At 39.7% G+C, this 25,579-nt stretch overlaps 1 protein-coding gene across 2 annotated transcripts in view; it reads left to right on the top strand.

Moving 5' to 3' along the window:
- Positions 1-490: 490 nt before the first annotated feature.
- The window catches only part of CDH5 (cadherin 5), a 32,980-nt gene continuing 7,891 nt past the window's right edge, over positions 491-25,579 (top strand). Inside the window, exons 1-7 of one of the 2 annotated variants that reach the window (XM_026672040.2) lie at positions 491-852; positions 17,217-17,433; positions 20,046-20,334; positions 21,275-21,391; positions 22,948-23,115; positions 23,376-23,563; positions 24,795-25,048. In XM_026672040.2, coding sequence (XP_026527825.2) covers positions 17,245-17,433; positions 20,046-20,334; positions 21,275-21,391; positions 22,948-23,115; positions 23,376-23,563; positions 24,795-25,048 — 1,205 coding nt within the window. In that variant the 5' untranslated portion in view covers positions 491-852; positions 17,217-17,244. Of the gene's footprint in view, positions 853-17,015; positions 17,434-20,045; positions 20,335-21,274; positions 21,392-22,947; positions 23,116-23,375; positions 23,564-24,794; positions 25,049-25,579 lie in introns of both variants that reach the window. The other variant, XM_087971609.1, reaches the window with a different exon arrangement.

The raw sequence follows: 25,579 nt of genomic DNA, 5'->3' as shown, positions 1-25,579 counted from the left end.
CGTCAAGAATCATAAGGTACAACACTTAATGATAGTCATGGGGTACAATAAGCCATCAAGTCATCCTAGGAAACAGTCCATATAAATCATAAGGATACAAGCGACAAAGTTACAGTCATAGTCACAAGTGGGAGGGCATGGGTGACAGGAGTGATGAGAAAATTAATAGTGATAGTAATGCAGACTTAGTAAATAGTTGGACAGTGTTGTGGGAATTAGGGTTAAGATTTAGTATGCTTAATTTATGAGAAACAGAAATTAAAGAATTACGAGGAAAGATAAGGGAGGTTGTGACAACGGAAGCAGGAAAAAAAATCTCTAAATTTTCAAAAAAGAAGATTCAAGGGACTCTCTGAATACGTTATCATGAGTAGCTGGGGAAAGACTTAAAGATTTCTCAGCCAAGAAAACACACAAATGCCAAAAAAAGAAAGAAGTTGCATTCCACTCTTTCTAAGTTTTCACAATCCCCATTCTCAGCCTCTGGCTTGAGTTGTGTTTTTGTTAGCGAATGGCAATGAGTCCTGCCATCCTGTTCTCTACCTCTTACTTCTTGCGAGGGTGATTAAGGCATTGACCCCAAGCGGTTATCTCCTTCCTCCACTCTTCTCTTTGAAACATTAATAATATCAGAACAATAACAGGATGTACAGACTCAACGGAGGGGAAGGGCTGGTTTCCCAGCTGTAGACCCCTTGGCAACAAGGAAGCGGATCACTCCCTGACTTGCTTCATGCAGTCAAATAACTGATTTTACTTTATCCAACACACTCCCATGACTTGATCTAGATGCTGCTTAGAGAAGATTGCAATCGCCAGAATCTTTTCAAATTGCGATAAAGAGGAAGCCAGGTAAGAAAACACAAGATTTGAGATTTATTTTTAGATTTTTTTTTTTAAAAAAACCCATAATTGACAGTTGTGTTGCTTGTCTGTCAAAGTTAGGTGTCCCAGAGTCTCTCCTTAGGATATTTTGTAGGCCTGTTGCCAACCAACTTTCTGGATACTTCAAGTTACCTTACCAGAGCCACCTTAACTGTGACTGGAGGCTTTCCAATTGAAAAACAGTAGGAAGATAATAGGAGACTTTATCAGTTCAGGATAAGAAACTTGAGGGCTAAGTTGTTACGTGAAAACCCAAACTGTCGCACCCAAATAAAAACATAGAAAAACTTCTTAGGTTTTCTCAGGTTTCGTGAAAACTGATGTTTTGTTTTTCTGGAAATGAACCAACTTCACACAGGAAGAATATTAGAAATGGATTTTTGTTGTTGTTGTTGTTATCTCCAAAATATGTGGCATAGGGAAGATAGTAATAAGACTTGTAGAAAATTGGGAGGGAAATCTCTCTTCAGCCATCTCAGGATGGTGATCCAGCTTTGGAAGGCCAATCTGGCTCTTTGATTTACAAAAACCTTACAAAGCCTTATATTTTGAACAGTAGTCAGTCATTCTCTTGGGATGCTTTGATCTGGATTCCTTCACTAAGCTTGAGAGTTAAATTCAGTTTTAGGCCAGCTCTAGAATTCTGTTGTTTTTAATTCATGTGATTCTGTGAGCTGAGCTGGGTCTTTTAGTCGCTGAGCAAAAGTGTATTTATTAGTTCTAGAAGATTATGGATTTGGGCTATATTCTTAAAAACCACTAAAGAATTGTTATGATGTCTTTGCTATCCACCAATGTCTAAGCATTTTTGAACGGGAGAATAATTTATACTTAGCAATGCACCAAAGCTATTCCTTGTTCTTATGAGAAGCATATTCTATTTTTCATGTTTGAACTTTACGTATGAGATTTGCAATTGCTATCGTTGAGTTTTTATGTACTACACATTTCTTTAGGCCACTGATCTTGCTTAACAAAAAAAAATAATAAGGAGTTTGGTAACATATTTTCCGACTAACACATTTTATTAAAAGGCGTAACCTTTTGTGAGTTAAATGTCTATGGAGATTCTCAGTCATTCAGGTCAAGGTTTTCCTAAATATGTTTTTCAAAAGGCAACTGGGCCTCAAAGAAACTACTAGAGATGGGAAGGCTGGGAAAAAAATGGAAAAATTGGGGGAAAACAGGTTTTTTTTATTATTTTTTCCCAAACAGCTTTGGAAAAAATGGGGGGGAAACCCAGATTATCCCCAATTTTCCCTGTTTTTCCCCAGGCTTTTCCATTTCTACTTCAGAAAGCTTTCTGTTAAGTGAGGGGAAAAAATCAAAAAGTCCACATTGTACCTTCCAAATCAACTGTTCCTCACTTTCAGACTTTTTCTTCTTTCTTTTCACTTTCCACTCCAATCTTTTCATAAGGCAAAAAAAAGAAACAATACCATCTGATTTACACAATACCAAACTATAATGTGCTTTGCTTGTCTTGGTTAGATGCCATGTCTAGATATTAACATTTGGGGGGAAATCATGATGAATGAATGTATGTGTTTGCGAAGCATGGCTTATTCAGGAAGGAAAGTTTGATGAAATGAGTGAAGCCTTTTCAAATATTGCCTGACTATGATAGTCTATTATGAGAAGAGAAGGAAGATGAAAACAAAAGAGAAAATGAACTTCATGTTGTAGACTTCATACTGTAGCACCTTATTGCCAATACGTCTTATTTTGTTTTATTTATTTGCTGTACGCTTTCATTTGGTTTGCCTCAGCTCAGCTGCCTTTGTTCAGTAGACTAAACACAAATTGCTTAATGACATTTTAGTCTAGTCTGTTATACAAATCCATCTTGAATGATCAGTTTATGATACATGGAAATCCAGAGAATTAAATGATAAATACTTTTTGAGGACTCTAAAATAACTGCCGAGACCTTGATTGTTATTGTGTGTAATTTTTAATGATCTGTGGACAAAATACACAGGTTTGCGAAGAAAATAGCTTGATTCCACCTGCTTAGATATGGGGCTAAACCCAGGAAGTATGAGATTGATGTCTACCATCAGCCATTGAAATTTATTAGCTAACTTTGGCCCAGTTAGTCTCTCTCTCTCTCTCTCTCTCTCTCTCTCTCTCTCTCTCCCTCCTGAGATTATTGTTGTTTGGGGAAGAAGAAAATGTAAAGCTAATGCAGAAAACAGGCATCAATATTGAAAGGCCTCTTCAATGAAATGATTAAAGGCCCAGGACCCAGGAGCTTTATTTTCCTCCACATCTGGTCAAACTGCATCAGATAAAATAAAAGCCAGACTCGGGAAATTCACCTAAACAATTAACAGCTTTGGAGGGATTTGCCAAATGGATAACCTGTTCTCATATCCTGCTTTTGTTGAAGCAAGTTGTTGTAATGGAAAACAGGATATATATGGATTTGTATAGTCCTTTCGCCTTTAGAAACCCTTTGTGATTGACTGCCTTTGCTGAATTGTAAGAACATCAGATACTGGTTTGAAAGGTGGGGGAAACTCTTCTCTAGCTTCACTCCCCCAAATGAAAAAAAAAAGGCATAAATTGCTTAAGTTAACAAATGCAATGCCCTTGCTATTATTTTTCTCTGAGAACAAAGGAAAGAATGTTGGCTTGTAGCTGTAGATTCTTCTCAAAGCTGTTCTCTCTGGAGCAAATCCCTGGACATTAAGGTGAGAAAGGTTTTTGGAAAATTAAAGTTACCAAGTTGCCAAGTTGCTTCTTTATTCTCTCCCCCTGCCATACAAATACCATAACTGAATGGCAAACCAAACTGTAAGAGGCAATGCCCCTTCTTTTTTGAGCCCCAACATTATCAAAAGGCACAGGAAAAAGCACCCTGGCTAAACTTAGGCAGGATCTAAGCAGACCTGAAATGAATCTCTTAGAGACCGAGAAGAAAATTGTCCCATCACAACCATTATACAGATTGACTACATTATCCCCTCCTGAAGATTATAAAAGAGCTAGAATGAACTTGCAAACCCAGGGGTGGGATTCTACCAGTTCGCACCTATTCGCTAGAACCGGTTGTTAACATTCTAAGCAGTTCAGAGAACCGGTTGTTAGAAGAAATTACTGGCCTAATCCTGTAAGGAAGGCAGGAAGGAAACATTCTGGTGTTGCTTACGGAAACTGCCTCTCCGCTAACCCTTATTACATTCTTGGCAGGACTAGACTTCCTGTCTCAGGAACATCTCTGGAGTTTTTTTTACCTCCTTTGCTGGTACTTTGCTTGTGTGGAGTGACCATTAAAAGTTACAATGGCACTGAAAAAGTGACATGAGCATTTTTCATACTTGCGACTGTTGCAGCATCCCCACAGTCACGAGAGGCCAGTCCAGGAGATGCATGCCTCGATGTGAGTGATGTTGAGTTGGCCACGCCTAGCCAGTCACATGACCACCAAGCCACACCCACCAACTAAGCCACACCCACAGAACTAGTTGTTAAAAAATTTGAATCCCACCCCTGTACAAACCCATATGTTTGGTTTAGCAGAATGGGTCACAAATCTAAACATAAGACCTAGATAGATAGATAGATTTGTTGTTGTTAGTTGCAAAGTCATGTCCGACCCATCATGACCCCATGGACAACGTTCCTCCAGGCCTTCCTGTCCTCTACCATCTTCTGGAGTCCATTTAAGTTCACGCCAACTGCTTCAGCGACTCCATCTATCCACCTCTTTCTCTGTCATCTCCTTCTTCTTCTATTGCCCTGAATCTTTCCCAGCATTAGGCTCTTCTCCAGTGAGTCCTTCCTTCTCATTAGGTGGCCAAAGTATTTGAGTTTCATATATTCATATATATTGAGATAGATAGATAGTCCTCATTTAATTATAACAATTGGGCTTGGACTTTTGGTCAAAACTCATTACAATCATTAAGTGCAGCAGTTGTAACTTTGAGGTTGGGATGTAAGTAAACTTTTTTGACTATTGACAAACTTAATAGTCGTTAAGCAAGGACGCCCTATACAAGTAGGCGTAGAATGCACACTACTTATTTTAAAGGAAAATAGCTTGCCCAAATTGGGGTTTGCTTGCAAAGGTGCACAGAAAAATAGATTCCATTATCAGAATGGCTCAAGAACATGCGTATAATTTTCCACACACTCTTCTACTTCTCTTCTTTTTTGGCTAAGTTCACAGGATTGCATAAATGAGCTGTAAAGAAGCTACAGGCAGGAGAATGAAAAATTAAGTTTGTATAAAATGGGCAGATGCTACTACAGGGAGGGGGGAGAGAAATGATACACTAATCAGAAAGTGATTGAATATTCTGCATTCCATTGAGACAAAATGTTGTACTGCACATTATAAATGGAGCCTGTGGCAGAAATCCTCCAAAGCCTCACCCTTCAGGCAATTTTTGTTTCCTTTCCCCTTTCTATGTAAGGAAAGAGACGGTCCCTTCGAACTAAGCCCGAGTTCATTAGGGTTTTATTTCAATTCTGGTTTAGGGTAGCTGGAGAGAGGCCACAAATGCCTAAAAGGAGGGAAATGCATTGTCCAGTTTCTACACGACCCCCAGCCCTCTGTGCCTCAGCTTTTCACACGATTTAGTGTGAGCCCTTTGGGCAGGCATTTTGTGAATTGCAGACTTCAGCACAAAATTCTGAAAAGTGCAGGTTTTTGGCAGCACGTGCCTTCCTGTTTGCCTATGCTGGGGAAAGCATCCTGTTTGGGCATCCTCTGAGCTCTTCCCAACAGCATTAGGCAGGCCAGCCTCCTCCCTGCCTTGAGTGTCATGAGAAACAGATGGGCCCCAGAGTGTACATCGAGCTAAATAGGAAGCAGGTTAGATTCAGTTTAAAAGAAAAAAAGAAAGAACTGCAATGTCTACAAAGCCGAAAGAAACCAAACCAACATGTTTTTGTCCATACCTGTGCAAACTATGGCTGTATAATACCTGTGGAGATTCGCAATCATCCAGGTCATGGTTGTCCCCAAAGTGCTTTTCCAAAACACAACTGGATTTCCTTGGTTTTTTTTTTTCCTTGAAAGAAGCTTCTTGGATGAGAAGCTAAATGTTTGCAAAGGAAAAAAAAACCCAAGAAAGTCCAACTGCCTTTTGGAAAACCACCTTTGGGATATGTCTGCACAGGCTTAGCATCCCTACAACTACCATTTGGGGTTTTGATTTCTCACGCCTATTAAATAGGTCTCCTGACTGATGAATGTATGCTTACAAATTAGGCAGAAGTTTTGCATTTTCATACCACCCCGATCTGGAATTAATCCATCACAGGAGAGTGGTTGGGTAATACACTGATGGGTTCATAATACAGGGAAAGATAAATGATCATGCCAGTTGAGTTCTCACAGCATAGCAAGCAGTGGTGGGATTCAAATTTTTTTACTACCGGTTCTGTGGGCATGGCTTGGTGGGCGTGGCAGGGGAAGGTTACTGCAAAATCCCCCTTCCCTCCCCACCCCACTAGCCTGCATTCCAGCTCCGTTCTCCTGTGCAGGGCAACCAAAGAAGACCCAGCCAATAAGCTGGGACTCAGTGGGAGGCAGAGAATAGATGGGGGCAAGGCCAGTCAGAGGTGGGATTTGCCGGTTCTCCGAACTACTCAAAATTTCTGCTACCAGTTCTCCAGAACTGGTCAGAACCTGCTTAATACCACCTCTGATACCAAGCCACAAAAATTTAACCAAGGCTAAAACTAACTGAGTTAGCAAACTCAACAAAGGTAGGAACTAGAATTTCCACAAAAACATCCACATGACTCCAGAAAATTAACAGTCTCTCCATAGCTGTGCATGGTTCTAGAGCTCTGGCCTCAACCCTTGTCACATATTATTCTGTCTAAAGGAGTAGGTAGGATTTGTTGCTAAGATGGATTTTCTACGTATTTTTAAAACCTTGCTGTTTTGAATCTTACAAGGGATTTCCCATCTTGCAAAAGGGGGTGAAGGGATGAACTTTCATTACCTTGAAAAGCTGGGCATACAATTAATGCTCACCGTTTCCCAGATTCTTTTTCTATCAAACTTTCAGAAGGCAGGGAACAACAAGGAAGGGAAAAACAAGCCCTGATCAATACATGTATAACAGCATTGAAAAAAAGTGACTTATGATAAGGTGACCAATCGTCCTCCTTTAGGGAGGACAGTCCTCCTTCTGTAAGTTCTGTCTTCTCTTGAAAAGTGTCCTCCTCCATGTCCTCTTTTTTGATATTTGAAGACTAATCTGTAAATCTCCATATTTGATCGATGCCGAACCGATCCGTTGCATGTGATGTGACGTATTTGTATTTGACATGACGATTTGTCAAGGCTCGGTACAGTGTGGTGAGATGCAATTATGAGACGCATGCACAGGAGAATTGTTTTGAGAGAGTGCGCCGTGCGCAAGTGGCTTTGTTTTGTTTTTTTCTTCAATTTATTTATGTCCTCCTTCTCATTGTAAAAAAGTTGGTCACCTTACTTATGACCATTTTTCACACTTACAACCATAGCAGGAGACCTGTGGTCACATGATCAAAATTCAGTCGCTTGGCAACTGACTCATACTTACGACCATTGCAGTGTCCCAGGGTCATGTGATGATATTTTGTGACCTTCTGACAAGCAAAGCCAATGGGAAAGCCAAATTCATTTAACAACTGTGTTACTAACTTAACAACTGTTAAGTGATTCACTTAACAGGTGTGGCAAGGAAGGTCATAACATGGGCAAAACTCACTTAACAAATGTCTTGCTTAACAGCAGAAATTTTGGACTCAATTGTGGTCATAAGTCAAGGACTCTCTGTATGAGGCCATGCCTTATTTTTTTCAAAGAGCCTATAGCTCTATAGGAGGGAAAACATTTCAATAATCTAAAGGAACCATTTTAACTGAATATCTTCTAAATCTCTTTAAGTATAATCTGCATCAGGCCCAGGCAGTCAAAAATATCATTGTTCAGGCCAACTGGGGGATACCAACTGGGAAAATCTGCCTACTTTGAAAGCAAAAATTTCCAAATGTTCTGCCATTTACGGTATGTAGCTCAATCTGGAAAATCACATAATTTAATTATTTTCAAAAAGTTGCTAATATGTTTATTATCTCTCTTAAATCAAGCTCCTCCCATTCATACAGTAATTTACTGATGCCATCTTCCCCTGGAATATTTTTTTCAGATTATTAAATGCCCTGTTTTGGGGCATCTCGGTCATGGTCTCACCCAAATATTAACAAGGTTCAGTCAAGTTTAATGCTTTTCAGGAACAGGCAGAATTTGGCTAACCTGTTACAATTGTGTTACTTATTTGAAATTAAAAACACTTCGATCTTCAATTTTATTGGTTTGGTTTGAAAGTAAACTTGTTTTCTTTTTATTTGCTGACTTCTCCACTAAAAACTCCTGGAATTTAGCTGTGTTGTGTTTAATTGCAATTATTCTTAGAAGGCACTGGATTGATTCTTATGATTGTTAATGGCACTAAAGTGCACACTTTTTAATTTTATATCATTCTAGGTTTACATAGGATAAAATATTATCACTAATCTACTTGTGAAACATCTTCCTCTTATTCTCTCTATAGAAAACACTTTTCATGAATTAGAAACCACACAATGAAATATTTCTGGGATTATGAACTAGGAATTTATCCCCTCCCCCACTTAAATTTAAATTAATATTTCAGATAGCACTGGCAAAAGTTTGACTAGGGCAAGTGATATTAAGGGAGATCTTTATACCACACCCTTCTTCCTACTGCAGGATAGAAATGATGCAGATAATAAGACTTTAAGTTTTGAGTAATGGATGATACATTCCAAAAGGTCTTGAGAACCTGAATGTAATTAGAACCCTGAATGTAGTACAGGATAAGAATTACATTCCTAGGTTACAAGGAGAAAAATTAGTGTCAATTTGGTACAGATCTTACATTTCACTGGAAAGTAATTGAGATGTTTACATGACAAACAACTATTTATCTTCCTGCTGGACGGCCTTGTTAGCCTGCAGTGATAGGGTATTCAACTTTGTTCAGGTATTTTCCCACGTCATTATAGTTGTGCTTTTAAAGTTGTAGCAACGTTTCAGCAGAATCTCATCTGCCATCATCAGGCTTCTGTATTGTGTTCGTCTGTGAGTCAGACTTTTACAGTTGTTTCAGTTTTAAATTTGGGGCTAGCCTACTGCTGTGCCAGAATGGTTTTTTCTTCATGCTGATTGGTTGGGAGTCTTGGTCTGTGTTTATTGGTCTTGGAATTTGCTGTGTTCTGCTTGATTGGTGTTTCTAATATCTTCTGTCTGTTTTGTGGCTTTTTTGTGTGTCTTGATTGGCTGGCAACATTGTGTTCCTGTATTGGAGGCTTTTAGTACAGCTTGGCTCCGAGTAAATGGACGGCTATCATTTGTTAGGAAGCTAGGTTTCATCTGGGTGCCTGGTTGGGGTGTGTTTGAGCTGGAGGTATTGGGGGGATCTGTTTGTGCCCAGGTGTTTGCCTGGGCCAGGGACCACCGGTGGGCCAGGGACCACCTGGTAGGCCAGGGACCACCTCATGGGCCACCGGAGGGCCAGGGACCACCTGGTGGGCCAGGGACCACCAGCAGGCCAGGGACCACCTAGTGGGCCAGGAACCACCAGTGGGCCAGGGACCACCTGGTGGGCCAGGGACCACCGGTGGGCCACCAGTGGGCCAGGGACCACCGGAGGGCCAGGGACCACCGGTGGGCCAAGGACCACTACAGAAGGTTATCCTAGTTCTAGACATAGGTAATTTGTCAGTCATCTTAATCAGGGCATCTGCAACAAAAAATTCGAAAGAGAGGGGGAGCAGAGAGAGAGGGAGAAAGAAAGAGAGAGAAAGAGAAAGAGAGAAAGAAAGAGAGGCAGAGAGAGAGAGAAAGAAAGAAAGAGAAAGAAAGAAAGAAAGAAAGAAAGAAAGAAAGAAAGGAAAGAAAGAAAGAAAGAAAGAAAGAAAGAAAGAAAGAAAGAAAGAAAGAAAGAAAGAAAGAAAGAAAGAAAGAAAGCACTTGCAATAAAAATAGTAAAACTTTGGAAAGCTTTAAGGTGCAAACTATTTGAGAAAACCATATGCTAACAACAAAGGATTTAGCATATTGCAATGATAAAAAGAATTCAAATATTCCTGTTGTAGCTATTGTATCTCATGGTTACCCACTCCTTTTATAAGAACACCATACAATTGGAGAAGAGGAAAGAAGACAAATTAATCCCCAGCAGAAGATATCCTAACCAATAGGCCTAAAATTTACATCAGAGATGGGCAAACTGAGAACCAGGGGTTCCTGTGGCCTCTGAGTCTTTCTCTTTATTTACTTAGCAAAGTCCATTTAATTCAGAGGTCTTCAAACTTGACAGCTTTAAGACTTGTGGACTTCAAATCCCAGAATTCCTCCTCCAGTCATGTTAGCTCATGAATTCTGGGAGTTGAAGTCCAGAAGTCTTAAACTTGCCAAGTTTGAAGACCCTTGATTTAATCCAATAGAAGGGTGATGGGGAAGCATTATCTGACTGGAGAGTAATTGTATTTTTTAAATGTTCATTCAGTTGAAATGTAAACAAAATGGGTTCTAATTACATTCAGGTTCTCAAGACCTTTTGGAATGTATCATCCATTACTCAAAACCCAAAGTCTTATTATCAGCTCAGGAGAGAAAAAAATGGGCATTGGTTTAATTTCTTACAGATTTTATTACATTATTTTTGGGTTTGTTTTTTTTCATAAGAAGCATCATAAACAATGCAATCTATTCCATTATTATTTAGTAATCAACTTTTCCAAAATATCTTTCCTTTGTGTTTTTCAACATACTTGGGGTGGGGTTGGGGAACATTCTGGGAAGTATTTCTATCAGTTTCTTGGAATTGTAGGAAACCTGAAGCTTTTGGTAGAAATGCAGGTCTTCGCCCAGATCTCATGACTGCATCATTTCTATCCTGCAGTAGGAAGAAGGGGGTGTGTAAAGATCTCCCTTAATATCACTTGCCCTAGTCAAACTTTTGCCATCTGGAGGAAGTCTGCCATGACGTCATTCTCTTCTCCTTCCTTTAATCTCTAAGCAACAGATGCCACGGAAATTTTCCAAGCTTTCTTTAAACTGCAGCTCACATCAGCAGGCTTGGAATTCAGAATCCAGGTCCCACCCCATTTCCTCGGAAGGAATCTTGGCACGTCTGGGAAGCAGCTGGAGCACAAGTGCATGACTGATTCCCCTTCCTATAGGCTGCCTTAAGAATAGAATCAAGATCTCATGAAATGTTAATACCACTTTATATTGCTTTGGTAAGACCACACTTGCAATTCTGCATCCAGTTTTGGTCATGACGATGTAAAAAAGATGTTGAGACTCTAGAAAGAGTGCGGAGAAGAGCAATGAAGACTTTATATCAGAGTTTCCAACCTTGGCATCGTTAAGACTTGTGGACTTCAAATCCCTGAATTCCCCAGCCAGCAAAATAACTAAGTCTGGACTAAGTTTAGTTCCAGCTGACTTTCATTGTTGTTGTTGTTAGTTGTGAAGTCGTGTCCGACCCATCACGACCCATGGACAATGTTCCTCCAGGACTTCCTGTCCTCTACCATGCTACAGAGTCCATTTAAGCTCACACCAACTGCTTCAGTGACTCCATCCAGCCACCTCCTTCTCTGCTGACCCCTTCTTCTATTGTCCTCAATCGTTCCTAGCATTAGGCTCTTCTCCAGTGAGTCCTTCCTTTCTCATTAGGTGGCCAAAGTCTTTGAGTTTCATCTTCAGGATCTGGCCTTCTGAATAGCAGTCAGGGTTGATCTCCTGTAGGACTGACTGGTTTGATAGCCTAAAGTCCAAGGGACTCGCAGGAGTCTTCTTCTCCAGCACCAGAGTTCAAAGGCCTCCATTCTTTGGCACTCAGCCTTCCTTATGGTCCAACTTTCACAGCCATATATTGCAATTGGGAAAACCATAGCCTTGACACACTTTAGCCTCTACACACTTAGCCTCTACACACTTTTGTTGGCAGGGGGATGTCGCTGCTTTTTAGTATGCTGTCTTGATTTGTCCCAGCTTTCCTCTCTAGGAACAAGCGTCTTTTAATTTTTTGGCTGCAGTATATCCAGTCTATATATCCAGCATATCTTGGCTTTCATACATCCAGTCAATTTCAACCTGCTGATAGAGAAGTTCTATGGTAGATATTTTATATCTAACCTGTGTTTTTAGGAAAGAAAATATAACTTGGTGCCATCCCCATGTTGATGATAACTGGGTCCAGGTCTGTGAATTGCCTTTCCCAACAGATGTATGTACATGTTAAATAATAGAAAGGGCATCAAATTCTACTGATTTTCTTGCAGAAAGTAATGTTAGTTTTCTAACTCCCCTCTCCCTCAGACCTCATTCCAGAACAGTTTAACGGGAGGAAAAAATGCATCATTTCCTTCCATTATCTATGCCTTCTTATGGCAACCTTCCTCTTGAAACACATGGCTGCAATATTCCCAATTGTCAGCTCTTGGATATTAAGCGAGATTCATTCAAGGCTCCTGCTGATAACGTTACGTCGATAAATTTGGAGTCGGAAAAGATGCAGCACAGTCATTTCAACTGGCTCTCCAACCTATAATACTATTCGCATACCACAATTATTTTACTTCTTTCTCTCCTAAAAATCTTAACCTGAATTTTTGTGAGAAATTAGATCGAGGGATGAGTCTACCTTCTACTACATGTAGCCCTTGACTCACGGCCAGAAATGAGCTCAAAATTTCTGTTGCTAAGGGAGACAGTTGTTAAGTGAATTTTTGCTTCCATTTTAGGACCTTTTTTTGTCACAGTTGAAAAGTGACTCAGTGCAGTAGTTAAATTTGTGACATGGTCGTTAAGTGAATCTGGCTTCCTCATCGGCTTTGCTTGTCAGAAGTTCGCAAAAGGGGATCACATGACTTTGGGATACAGCAACAGTCATGAGTACGAGTCAGTTTCCAAGCATCCAAATTTTGATCCCAGGACCATGGGGACGCTGCAGTGACTATGAGTTTGAAAAATGGTGCTAAGTGCCTTTTTTTTCTGTCCGTCCGTCCATCTGTCTGTCCGTCTGTCTGTCCGTCTGTCCGTCTGTCCGTCTGTCCCTCCGTCCGTCTGTCTGTCCGTCCATCACATTCAGCGAACTTCTTAAGTCATATTGTCATCTAAACCCACCACTGAAAGGGTGTCAAAACCAGAGACTCTCAATTAAAGTCCAGAAGCCTGACTTATTTTATTTCAACTGTGGGCCCACTTGTTCTCCAAGTCCTGACTCATAGTGAGGGTATGATTAAGCAATCATCACATCTATTCAGAAAACTAGGTAGTGTTCAAGAATGAGGAGAAGCAGAATAAATGTTACACTGGGAGATTCTTCTGTTCCACTTAACTTTCCACCCATTATGACCATTTGGAGGTAGAACAGTGGGAAGAACTAACCCAGGGGCCTTCAAACTTGATTGCTTTAAGACTTGTGAACTTCAACTCCCAGAATTCCTCCTCCAGGCATGTTAGCTAAGGAATTCTGGGAATTGAAGTCCACAAGTCTTAAACTTGCCAAGTTTCAAGACCCTTGAATTAACCTATCCAATTCAAGCACAGTGGTTCCAACCATGGGGATGACCAGGTGACCACAAACAGTTCTTTAGTGTAATTACTTAGTTTTAGATAATTGCATTAAATACTTAAAGTGGCTCAGGATGTCAGCCAAGGAGAAGGTCTGGCAAACTGCTAACAGCAGACTTTTGCTGGACCATCTAAGGCAGTGTTAACCTTTGCAAGTTTCAGATGTGTGGACTTCAACTCCAAGAATTCCCCACCAAGCCTGATGATTAGGAAATTCTTGGAGTTGAAGTTCAAACTGGATAAGGTTGAGAAGCATGGATGGCATGCTACTGATTCTGCCTGGCTCTATAGAACTGGTAGCTCTGAAGAGCAGCAGACACTGAACCGGTTCTGTGTTTGCCGTTGTTTGGCCCCACCCGCCCACCTGGGCTCTTACCTGTCCTTTATTTCCTGCTTTTTCAACCTCAGCTGCTTTGTGCAGCCCAGCTAAGGTTGAAAAAGCAGGGGAAAAGAAGGTTTTCAAACGCTGCACACCTGCGTGCAGTGCTTTTCAGCTGTCTGGGCGGCACAGCCTAAGGTTTTTTACACACGCGCACAAAACATAGTCACCAAACTGGTAGTAACACCGGTTGAATCCCACCCCTGTTGAGAAGCAATGATCAAGTACACAAGTGAATGGAAAGCTATTTTTGAAGATATCTATTCCAAGATTTATATGATAGGGCAAGGGACTGGATCCATCCCTTCTTAAAATAGATCAAAGGACAGAGAAATCACTATTTCCTGAGATAGTAAATTTGATTTTTGCAATATTAGAACAGTCTTTCCCAATATGATGTTCTCCAGATATGTTGGACCTCAAGGGCAAGAATTCCCAATCTTCATAGCCAGCCATGTTGGCTGGAAAGTATAGAATTTGAAGTCCAATATTATTCGGAGGACAGTAGCATCAGTAGTGACAGTCACTGGCTTTCAAATTTTGGATGTGACATGGAGAATAGAGTTCTGCCTTTTTTCATTTGTGTGCAGTATATGCAACACATGTTAAAAATAGGCAGGACTTTGATCACCTGGTGGTGCCCATCTTTTGGAGTCAGTGGAAATCATTGAAGGTACCAAGCTTGGGAAAGCTGCGTTAGAAAATATTCTTAAAGATCACTCAACATTTATTTCCCAGCAGCTTCTATCCATCCTTCCTTGTGCTGTTTTTTGTTTTAATCATTTTTTCTATAACGATTGCAAACTTTATTTTCTAGCTGAAATGCAATCTGTGCTATACAGAGGCTCTTTTGGTCAAAGTAAACTCGAAGTCAGTAGAGATGCAAAGTCATTTGATCTTAGGAACAAGCTAAGACTTTAACAAGTTGCTCACAATTATTATAAGCCACGAAAGCTGCATATTTCGTGCATTCACCCCTCCAGAGCAATTATCTAGGCCAAGAGCTCAGATTCAGAAAACCATCTATTATTTAGCTAAAGGTTTAAAAAAAGTTTTCTTTTAAATACTTAAAATTATCAGCCAGTATGATTTGGTATGATTTGGCAAGATATTGACATTCATATTTACTAACACAATTCCCCTGAGAGAGAACGGTAATAGATATTTTAAGTGATTTTAAGTGTAATTTATTAAGTTTTCCTTGGGAATAGTGATTCTGCAAATTAGCAGAAATCTTGAGTGGAATTGCCGTCCAAGTATAATTCCAAAAGATTCTTTGGAGACAGGGCCATGAAGCTAAAGCCTCCATCCTTGAGAATGCACATATGACCACTTTTTTAAAAAAAAATCTTGGAAAATTGGTTCAAACAGAGATAGTACTGTAGATCAAGTTGGGTATATAAGCAGTTTCTATCCTGTAGTTTGGGTGGGGACAATTCCATTGTTACGGTTGCTGTTTATATCATTTGTCTGCTTTTCCAAAGGATTCAGGTAGCCTCTACGCTAAATATCGGTTTAGCTTGCAGGAAAAATGATGCAGCCATTAATCCTGCACCTGCTAGGATCCTTGATTTGCAACTCAGAAAATGGCAGGGACGAAATTCTTCCAGTTGTTCACATTAAACAGAGGAACGTTAATAGCCTTCTAGGTGGAGTTGTGTATGCAGTTTCTTTACTCTAAAACAGGGGTGTCAAACTCAAGGACCCCAGGCCAGATCCGCCCCATGGAGTACTTAGTTCTGGCCTTGAGGAAACAGCAACGGATTGTTCTGTGGTGCTTCTGCCAGAGAAAACAGAGCTTGTGGGGGGCTCCTGCAACCCTCTGCCAGAGAAATGGGGTGCGGGGAGAAGGAAGGAAGGAAGGAAGGAAGGAAGGAAGGAAGGAAGGAAGGAAGGAAGGAAGGAAGGAAGGAAGGAAGGAAGGAAGGAAGAAAAGGGAAGGAATAAAGGAAGGGAAATGAGAGTAAGGGAACTAAAAAGAAGGAAGGAAGGAAGGAAGGAAGGAAGGAAGGAAGGAAGGAAGGAAGGAAGGAAGGAAGGAAGGAAGGAAGGAAGGAAGGAGATGATAATGAGAGTGAGGGACGGTTTTAGGGAAGTCCTGCATTAGCCCTTGACGACCACAGGTGCCCTCAACATGAGTCCCATGTCACACCCACCATGACCACATCCACCCCCTGGCCCTCCGAGGTCAAACACAACCCTGATACGACCCTCAATGAGATCAATTTTGACAGCCCTGCTCTAAAAGTTTTTTTTTTAAATCACCCACCACTGCTAGGTGAAACTGATACCTCATTGTTTCTAAACCTGTTTTTTTTCTAGCAGTATCTGATTTAAAAAAAAAAAGACATTGCTCCTGAAATCTGAAATCTCAAAAATATTAATTATTATGCAAGCATTACCATTGGGGGATCTCAAAAGTAGAGACATTGTTTAGAAAAAAGGCTAACCCTCTAGTTTTGAAGTGAGGCAATCAAGAGACAAGTTTATTTTATCTGGTGACACAAAGTCTATTCAAAAATTAGCCAGAGGAAGTGAAAATTGGGTGTTGGGGAACATGAAAATAGAGATAAAGTTCAAATCATTTGAAACATACGAAGATCTGGATTATATTTTTATGCCATATATATCGATGATGAAAGCTTGCCAGAAACAAAAACTGGGAATGTGAACCAATAAATTAAGAATCTTACAAAATCAGCATAGACCAAAGTTCTCTAGCTTATCAAACAAGCTTCTCCCCAGAACTGAAGAAGCTTCTTGGGTGAGAGGAGAAACACCCTCAAGGAAAAACAAAGTACCAGTTGCCTTTTGAAAAAACACTTTTGAAAGAACCGTGACCTGGATGACTAAGAATCTCCATAGACATAAGGAATAAAGGATTTGGTTTGGTTTGGTTTTCAAAAAGAGGATTCGGTTTCAGGGATCTGCGTGTCTAAAAATGACAGCAAAAATTCACCACTGACTTTTAATTTACTAATTAAACCTTGATTATTATTTTTTAACCTGCTAATAGAAAACAGCTCGTGAGTAACAGCCCTAAGTGCCTGAAAACATTCTTATATGAAAACACCAAATAAACGTCTAATGAATCGTTTGCCTTATACTATAGGGTTTTCTTTTCAGCAGGTAGAGTATCCGTCTAACCTTATCTGCTAAGTAGGATTGGACCTGGTTAGCATTGGGATGACAGACCATCAAAGAATCCCAAGGCTAGAGGCTACACTGGGAAGTTCAAAAGGAACAGCCTGTAATAAATCTTTTGTGTGCTGTTATCATGTTGTGCCCATGTAGTCACCAGATGTTTTTTGACTTCTTCAAACACAGGAGTTTCTGAGATCATCAGACTATAAAGATGGCAGTCTGCTCTTACTTCCTCCTCCTCATTTTCTTGATCCTGACATCTTCCAGTGTGCGTGGAGACCATTTCTCAAAGTCAAACACAAACAATAACTTGCATAAGCGAATGAAAAGAGAATGGATCTGGAATAAAATGCATATTCCTGAAGAGCAGAACGGGACTTTCCCTCATCATGTTGGAAAGGTATGTATGGATTTGGTAGTGGTCAATTAGTAGTCACACACCCAAGAGGTACCACAAGCAAATTCCTGGCATGGAGAATTGCCCAGCAAAGCCCATTAGGCAGAGATGCAATAGTACCCATTTGGCTTTTGCACAGTTGAACACTGGCTTCCCAAAAGTAAGGGACACGGTGGCTTGGTGGCTAAGACGCTGAGCTTGTTGATCAAAAAGGTCGGCTGTTTGGCGGTTCGAATCCCTTGCACCACGTAATGGAGTGAGCTTCCATTACTTCTCCCAACTTCTCCCAACCTAGCAGTTCAAAAGCTTGTAAAAATGCAAGTAGAAAAATAGGGACTCCTTTGGTGGGAAGGTAACAGTGTTCCATGCGCCTTCAGTGTTTAGTCATGTCAGCCACATGACCACGGAGACGTCTTCGGACAGCACTGGCTCTTCGGCTTTGTAATGGAGATGAACACCGCCCCCTAGAGCTGGAAACACGAGGGGAACCTTTATATTTACTTTTTCCAGAAAGCAGCCACATTCGATATTTTGAGATGCAGAAAGCAAATCTTTGGGAGTCTGGTTATCATGAAATCTGATGTCTTCTGGAAGGCCCATTCCAATCATCACCATTGCTGGGGGGAAAGCAGATTTTTAGTGTGGGGCATCCATGTTCTTCTTTGCAATTGGAAAGCCATAACCCCTTTATTGAACAGAACTAGGTGGTGGATGATGGGGTAGGAGAAAAACTACTCTTTCAAAAGACCCTGTGAAACTCCTGCCAGTCCAAATAGATGACACTAGGCTACATGGTTGAATTACGTGGTGGGCAAGGAGTTTTAATAGGTTTAAGTATGCTTTGTTATTGCTAGAAACTTCTCTAAGTAAAGATTATTGTTAAAGCCATGAACACTCCTCTTTTTTTTATACTTTTCACAGCTTTGTAACATGCGACATTTTCACCCCATGATTATATAAGCCCCATGATTATATCAGCCCCATGATTATATAAGCCCCATGATTAAGTCCCCCTCTTATATAAATTCTGAATGCACTCAGTTCTGAGAACCCATCAAAAAATACCAAGATATTAGATATAAGAGCCTTTCTTGGACATTAGATACAAAAGTCTTTCTTGGAAGATGTAATAACAAAAGTACAAAAAAAAAAAAAAAACCACTTGGAAGAAGAGGACAGCGTACACAGCTGACTTAACTTAGCTGATAGCCCTTATTCCAAGTGTCTATCTAGGCAATTCTTCTGATCTCAAAAGATCTCGCCTCTTTGTCTTGGCAATCTGACCTACCCCAGAAAAAGTAGAATCAAAGAAAAACATGCACACAGTCATTAAAAACCAGCTAAGCAAATCCTTTTGCTAGCTAGGATGATTTTCAAGGCACTGAATAAGTCCCAAAAGCTCCAATCTAATGTAAGTATTTCTGCATGACTCAAATCTCAAAGTGACCCCGAGGGGAGATACATTTTCAAGATAAATCTAATTTGTTGTTGGTAGTTGTGTCTGACCTGTCGCAACTCCATGGACAACATTCCTCCAGGCCTTCCTGTCCTCTACCATCTTCTAGAGTCCATTGCTCCAGTGACTCCATCCAGCCACCTCATTCTCTGTCATCCCCTTCTTCTTCTATTGCCCTCAACCTTTCCCAGCATTAGGCTCTTCTCCAGTAAGCCCTTCCTTCTCATTAGATGGCCAACGTATTTGAGTTTCATCTTCAGGATCTGGCCTTCTAAAGAGCAGCCAGGGTTGATCTCCTCTAGGACTGACCAGTTTGATCGCCTTGCAGTCTAACTATAAATCTAATAACGTTATTAATTTTGGACCAAGATTTGAATATACTATTTTTATTGTATTTGATCAATTATACAATAAACTTTTTGTACAAAACTTTATAAGCTTTATAGGAGCTTTATATAGGAGTAGTAACAACAATGCTATTTATTATTTACTGATTATATAGCTATAACTAAGCATAGTACAGATGTAGAAGAAATTAGTAGTTGAGACAATATTATATTTTCATTCATCATACCTTTAAACAAAAAAATCCATAATTTATAATAATAATCTCCAAATATTTCAACGAATTTACTTTTTGTATGAAAAAGAAGCATTTTGGTACTTTTTAAAAAATTCTTTTTGAACTCAAACTGTGGTTTCAAAGTTTATGAAGCTTTTTGAATTACCAATGTTTCTGCATAAATATGACCTAAAATATGATGTGTTGTTCACACAAGTCCAAAAGGTAGATAAAGGGAATCCAATGAAACTAATTACTCCAAAACATTAAATTTGTTCATTGATTTACTGAGGGGAAATTATTTGCATTTGGTCCAACAGCTAAGAATTTTCTGGAAAACAGAGAAAGGTTAGGTAGAACATGGATGCCAGAAATGGCAGAGGAATATCTCTAGAAACTCAAAATCAAAACAAATATACAAAAAACTGAGATACTGTAATTTGCGGTGGAACTATGAAATTCTCAGACCACGAGATGGGCATCAAATAAATTTAATAAAAATAATGAAATGTTAAAGAATAACAATGGTGATGCTGATTTTTTTTTATCCTATTGCATCTTTTAGAAGTGATTTTCTCACATATTTCTGCATTCTAGATCACCTCAACTATCAAGAATCCCAATGCCAAATATGTCCTTGAAGGAGAAGGTGCTGGAACTGTGTTCAGAGTTGATGAATTTACTGGAGATGTCATTGTGAGTGAAAGGCTGGACCGAGAGAAGAAAGCCGAATATGAACTCACAGCTCTGATTTATAATCGTCTTACTAATCAACAAATGGAAGACCCGTCCAAATTCCGCATCATCATTCATGATATTAATGACAATGCCCCAGTATTTGTTCAAAAGGTGTTTAATGGTTCAGTGGTAGAAATGTCACCACTAGGTAAGCTTTTTATTCCTCAATTTGGAGCAAGATTGTCTAAAAATCTCATATCACGTCACTGAATTAATCCTTCAGCGAAAAAACAACCTGAAAACCTTGCTTTGCTTCTTAACGCTCAATACAGGTACAAGTGAACGCTTTTTGTTCAGACTTGTTTCCGAACCACAGTAAAATACATGGGAAAATCCCATTGCCAATGAAAATTAAATGAGCATTAAGGTTAGGAACAGGAGCCGCAGTGGCTCAGTGGCTAAGACACTGAGCTTGTCGATCAGAAAGATCGGCAGTTTGGCGGTTCAAATCCCTAGCGCCACATAACGGAGTTACTTGTCCCAGCTTCTGCCAACCTAGCAGTTTGAAAGCATGTAAAAATGCAAGTAGAAAAATAGCAGCCACTTTGGTGGTAAGGTAACAGATAATCAGAGTTGGAAGGGACCTTATAGGTCATCTAGTCCAACCCCCCCTCCCCCGTCCAAGCAGGACACCCTACACCATTTCTGACAAATGGCAGTCCAATCTCTTCTTGAAAGTCTGAAGTGAGGTAACAGCCTTCAACATTTAGTCATGCCGGCCACATGACCACAGAGATATCTTCGGACAGCACTGGCTCTTCAGCTTTGTAATGGAGATGAGCCCCCAGAAATGACTAGCACAATGTATGAGAGGAACCTTTACTTTTACCTAAGGTTAGGAACAGTTAAGGTTAGGTAGTTCTACAGGAATTCAGAGAGCAAAATGGAGATTGCCATATTAAAAGTCTCTAATATATTCATGCCATGATCTAGAATAGGAGAAGATAAAGGAGAGAAGAACTGAGAGAATCATCTCTCACCGTTGTATTTCTATTTTCACTGCTAATTTCCTCAGCCTTCTGTTGACACAAGATGTCTCAAACCATTCAACTGTACCCGATATTTTTCATTCTCTCTTCCTCTTTTAGGAACATCTGTCACCAAAGTGACAGCTATGGATGCTGATGATCCAACCCTTCATGGTCATGCAGATGTTTTCTATGAAGTTACTGATGGCAAAAACTATTTCAGAATAGACAACTCAGGTGCAGGATCTTCTGTATAATTAAAATTTGTACAAGAGCAAGCAAACACAACTGTCCGTGATATTATCTGCCGGATCAAAGAATAAAATGTCATTTATTCTCTTTTCTATGTAGAAGAGATTGTTTAGTAAGCCTGTGATTATGTATTAACTCACTAATAGCAGGCTGAGCTATATTCCTTGTCACATCTGAGGTGACTAGCCATATTTGCATTCTAAGTCCTGGAAACCTATTTATGCTTTTCAAGACTTTTAAGTGTCCTGTTCTTTTTAAATGCATAGCATAATTGCTTCTATAAACCCCAAAAGTCCTCTAAGCTTTTTTTCACTGACAGTTAAAATCAATTCTGGGAGATTTTTAACTAAAAATGCTGGACAAAAGGTGATTTTTCCAAAAGACAAGTGGACTTTATTGATGTTGTCTTTGAAAATCTTTTGTTTCTCTTCCAAGAAGCTTCTTCAATTCGGAGAACCATGACCTGGATCATTGAGAATCTCCATAGATGGATGGACAAAATATTTTTAATAAATATATTCTAAGTCAAACAATTATGGCAATTTTGGGGCAATTTTCTTAAAAGAACAGACCAGATGTTGTCTTGGCAACAGGCACCAATAAAACCTAGATACCTTTTAAAGCTTTTGAGTTAAGTGCTATCATCAATGTCAATTTTAGTGACCCCATGAATAGAATCTTTGCAAAATATCTGCCTTTAACTTGGCCTTTCTGTTCTTTCAAGGATGCCTTCATTATTGCCATAACTAAGTCCATCCACTTAGCTGCTGTCCATCCCCTCCCCTTCCTCCTTTTCTTTCATTTTTTCAAAGTATTTTGGATTTCTCAAAAGAAGTGGAACTTCTCATGATATGTCAAAAATATAATAGTAATTGCCCAGCCATTAGTACTCCGTGTGAGAATCCCAGCTTGATTTATTTTATGATCCATTTGTTTGTTTTCTGGGCTGACCAGAAATCTTCTCCAACATCAAAGTTCTAATCCTAACCCTAATCCTATCTTTTTTTTTGAGATAGGGATATAGATGAGAGAGATATAGAGAGATGAGAGGAGAGAGACAGAGATAGCAATAGAAAGAGATGAAAGAGAGAGAGAGAGAGCAATAGAGAGATGAGAGAGAGAGAGAGAGAGAGAGAGAGAGAGATGAGAGAGAGAGAGAGAGAGGAGAGAGAGAGAGAGAGATAGAAAGAGAGAGAGATGAGAGAGAGAGAGAGAGAGAGAGAGAGAGGAGAGAGAGAGAGAGAGAGAGATAGAGAGAGAGAGAGAGAGAGAGAGGAGAGAGAGTGATAGAGAGAGAGAAAGAGAGAGAGAGAGAGAAAAGATGAGAGGGGGGGAGGGAGAGAGACTGTATATTTCTATCCAGTTTCATCCAAGTCCAACTTTCACATTTATAGAACATCACAGGAACAACCGTTGCCTGAAGAATTTTAATCTTTGTGCTTTGTTATTTTAACCACCTGCACTAAAAATTAAACTTGATTGGGGGGGGGGAGTGGAAGTGACAATATAAACTACATTTGAGCTTTATTTTTATTTTAAAGGAACCATTTACACAGCTGTGCCTGACTTGGACAGAGAACAAAATGCTTCTTATACCATTCGGGTGAAAGCAAGGGATGGCAAGGGTTTACATACTGAAGAATTGGGCACTGCTACTGTCATCATTAAATTAATTGACATCAACGACAATTTTCCAGCATTTAAGCAAAGTGAGTTTTGCAAAGTCAAAGGGCTGAATCTAAAAAGGCTCTCTCTTTATTTCTGCAGACTCCAATTAAGATATCATATAAAAATGCTATGCTTCGTTATTGCTGAGGAAATGAACTTTTGGAATGATTTCTTTATGATAATTCAGACATTGTAAAAATGTAGATTGGAAAAATGCAAGTCTCTCCCATTACATTTATCTCTTCTTCATCACTGAAAATTTTTATCTGAAATATTGGGGCTTTATGAACATCTTTTTCAGAAAATTTCACTTTCGAAGTCCTCGAAAATGTCAGTTTGACCGGTGAAGTCGGTAGATTAAAAGTAGAGGACATTGATGAACCACAAAACAGGGATACTAAGTATAGCTTTCGCCAAGGGAATTACCAAGATACCTTCAAAATTGTACCAAATCGCTACACAAATGAAGGAGTAATTCAACCAACAAAGGTATTGTTTTTGAAACTCAATTGATTTTGTGTCTTGGGCTATTTATACGGTGCCAGTTAGAACTAGGTCTACCTGAAATAGTAAAGAGAAGAAAATTTATTATGGAATAATATGATATGTCGAATGCGTATTAAATGGGTGGGGAAGTAACATTCAAACGTTATTACTATTATTGTTAATGCTGTTTAGCTGTTACAGCATTAGTAAAAATGGAAATGGGATGGGTGGCTATATCAATTTAATAAATAAATAAGACTAAAAAAATAATCTCTATGTATCACTAAAACTCTTGTTGTCATGACCTTTAATTGGGTGAAACGGTGCATCACAGGACAATAATTTTGGAACCAAAGTATCTCAAATGGGCTAACTTACAGAATGCATCCAAACTTCCCAAGGAATGAAATTTGGATAAGTTGTGCTTGTATCAGTGATACTGCCAGCTGCTGCACTGCTGGACTGCTGCTGCGGTCACATGATCTACATTTTCAATGTTCTATGACAATTTCCCAGACAATCTCACAATCCTTTATGTTCTGCTTCATACAGCAGCCCCTTTCCTGCCTGCAGGGGAAGGGCAAGGGCAAGGGGAAGAAAGGCAGGAAGGCATGCAGGAAGGAAGGCATGCAGGCAGGAAGGAAGGAAGGGAGGGAGGGAGGAAGGAAGGAAGGAAGGAAGGAAGGAAGGAAGGAAGGAAGGAAGGAAGGAAGGAAGGAAGGAAGGAAGGAAGGAAGGAAGGAAGGAATTGTAATGCTCCCTGCCAGATTCAAACAAAAATCTCAATGGGGAAGCCAGCAGGAAATCAAAAGTCACTCCTGCTCCCACTGCTTTTTTATTTGCCCTTGGTGATTCTGTTTCTCTGAATGAAATACCTATGAAATAATGAGTTAACTAGGGCACAGGTTGTCTAGTATCAATTAAAACCACTCAAGCAGACAGCTCTTTAGTACAAAGTAGATAATTGTAAAATAATCTCTTGCAAGGGAGTTCCAAATAATACACTGTTGACCACTACAACGAGGTAGAAGTGTTCAGTTATATTTGTGTCTTTTCAATCCAAATTTCAATTAAAAATGAATAAAATGTAATTTTTAACCTGGCGTCACATGCTTTGAGGAGCGTAACTCAAAATCTCATATAAAAAAAGTTGTCCCCCACTCCCCAAAAAAGCAATACTAGCCAATCATTTCTATTGCCTTTGTAACCTGAACATGTTTACTTTTTCATTTAGCTCTTGGACTTTGAAAAGATACCTGAGTACAGGTTTGTGGTTGAAGCTACTGACGCCAATATCAACTATGCCTATTCTACACGGAAGGGTCTTGAGAACCTTGCCAAAGTAATTATCAAAGTTATTGATGTTGATGAACCTCCAGTTTTCACCCAGCCTTCCTATACATTCACTGTTCAAGAAGAAGGTGCAACGAAGATATCCATTGGATGTGTTTCTGCAAGTGACCCTGATAAAGCCAGGCGGAAAATAAGGTAATGAGAAGTTAACTGACCATATCTTAAAAGTACCTTCTGAGTATAAAAAAAATAAGCATAGAGATTCACTGCCCTGATGTGGCATTAAAATGCATTTAACATGCTTCTGTTTTTATTTAATGCAAAAATCAGCTCCTGTAACCTTGCCAATTGCCAAGGTTACAGGAAGTTGGGAGAAGAAAATGTATTGTTTTATTCCTTCCTGCTTTATTCCTAAGGAGGCCCACTACTCTAATGACTCGATTTGCACTTGAGAAAGAATTCTCTCCATTGCTTCCAAACCAAAGTTACAAACAGGCTTAGTGTGGGAGAACAGTAGGGAGAGGCAGGGGGCAGAGTCAAGTGCATCATCAGTTTAAAGTCATAATGATCCCACAAACCTTCTAAGTCAATCCATCTTGAATTCTGTTGACCCTTATCTGGTGCAAATTTAATATGGAACTTTAGTTGACTAAATTCTAGTATTTATTTGCTTGAGCAATAAATCTTGTGAATTGCAACTTAAGGTGTGGCCCTGATCCTTTGTGC

The sequence above is a fragment of the Notechis scutatus genome, chromosome 9 (genome assembly GCF_049901735.1).
Source record: "Notechis scutatus isolate UNSWTSFEM ecotype Mainland chromosome 9, rNotScu1.2, whole genome shotgun sequence".
In the NCBI taxonomy this organism is placed as follows: Eukaryota; Metazoa; Chordata; class Lepidosauria; order Squamata; family Elapidae; genus Notechis; species Notechis scutatus.
The sequence above is the reverse complement of the archived record's forward strand: the minus strand, read 5'-3'. Positions and strand labels throughout refer to the sequence as shown.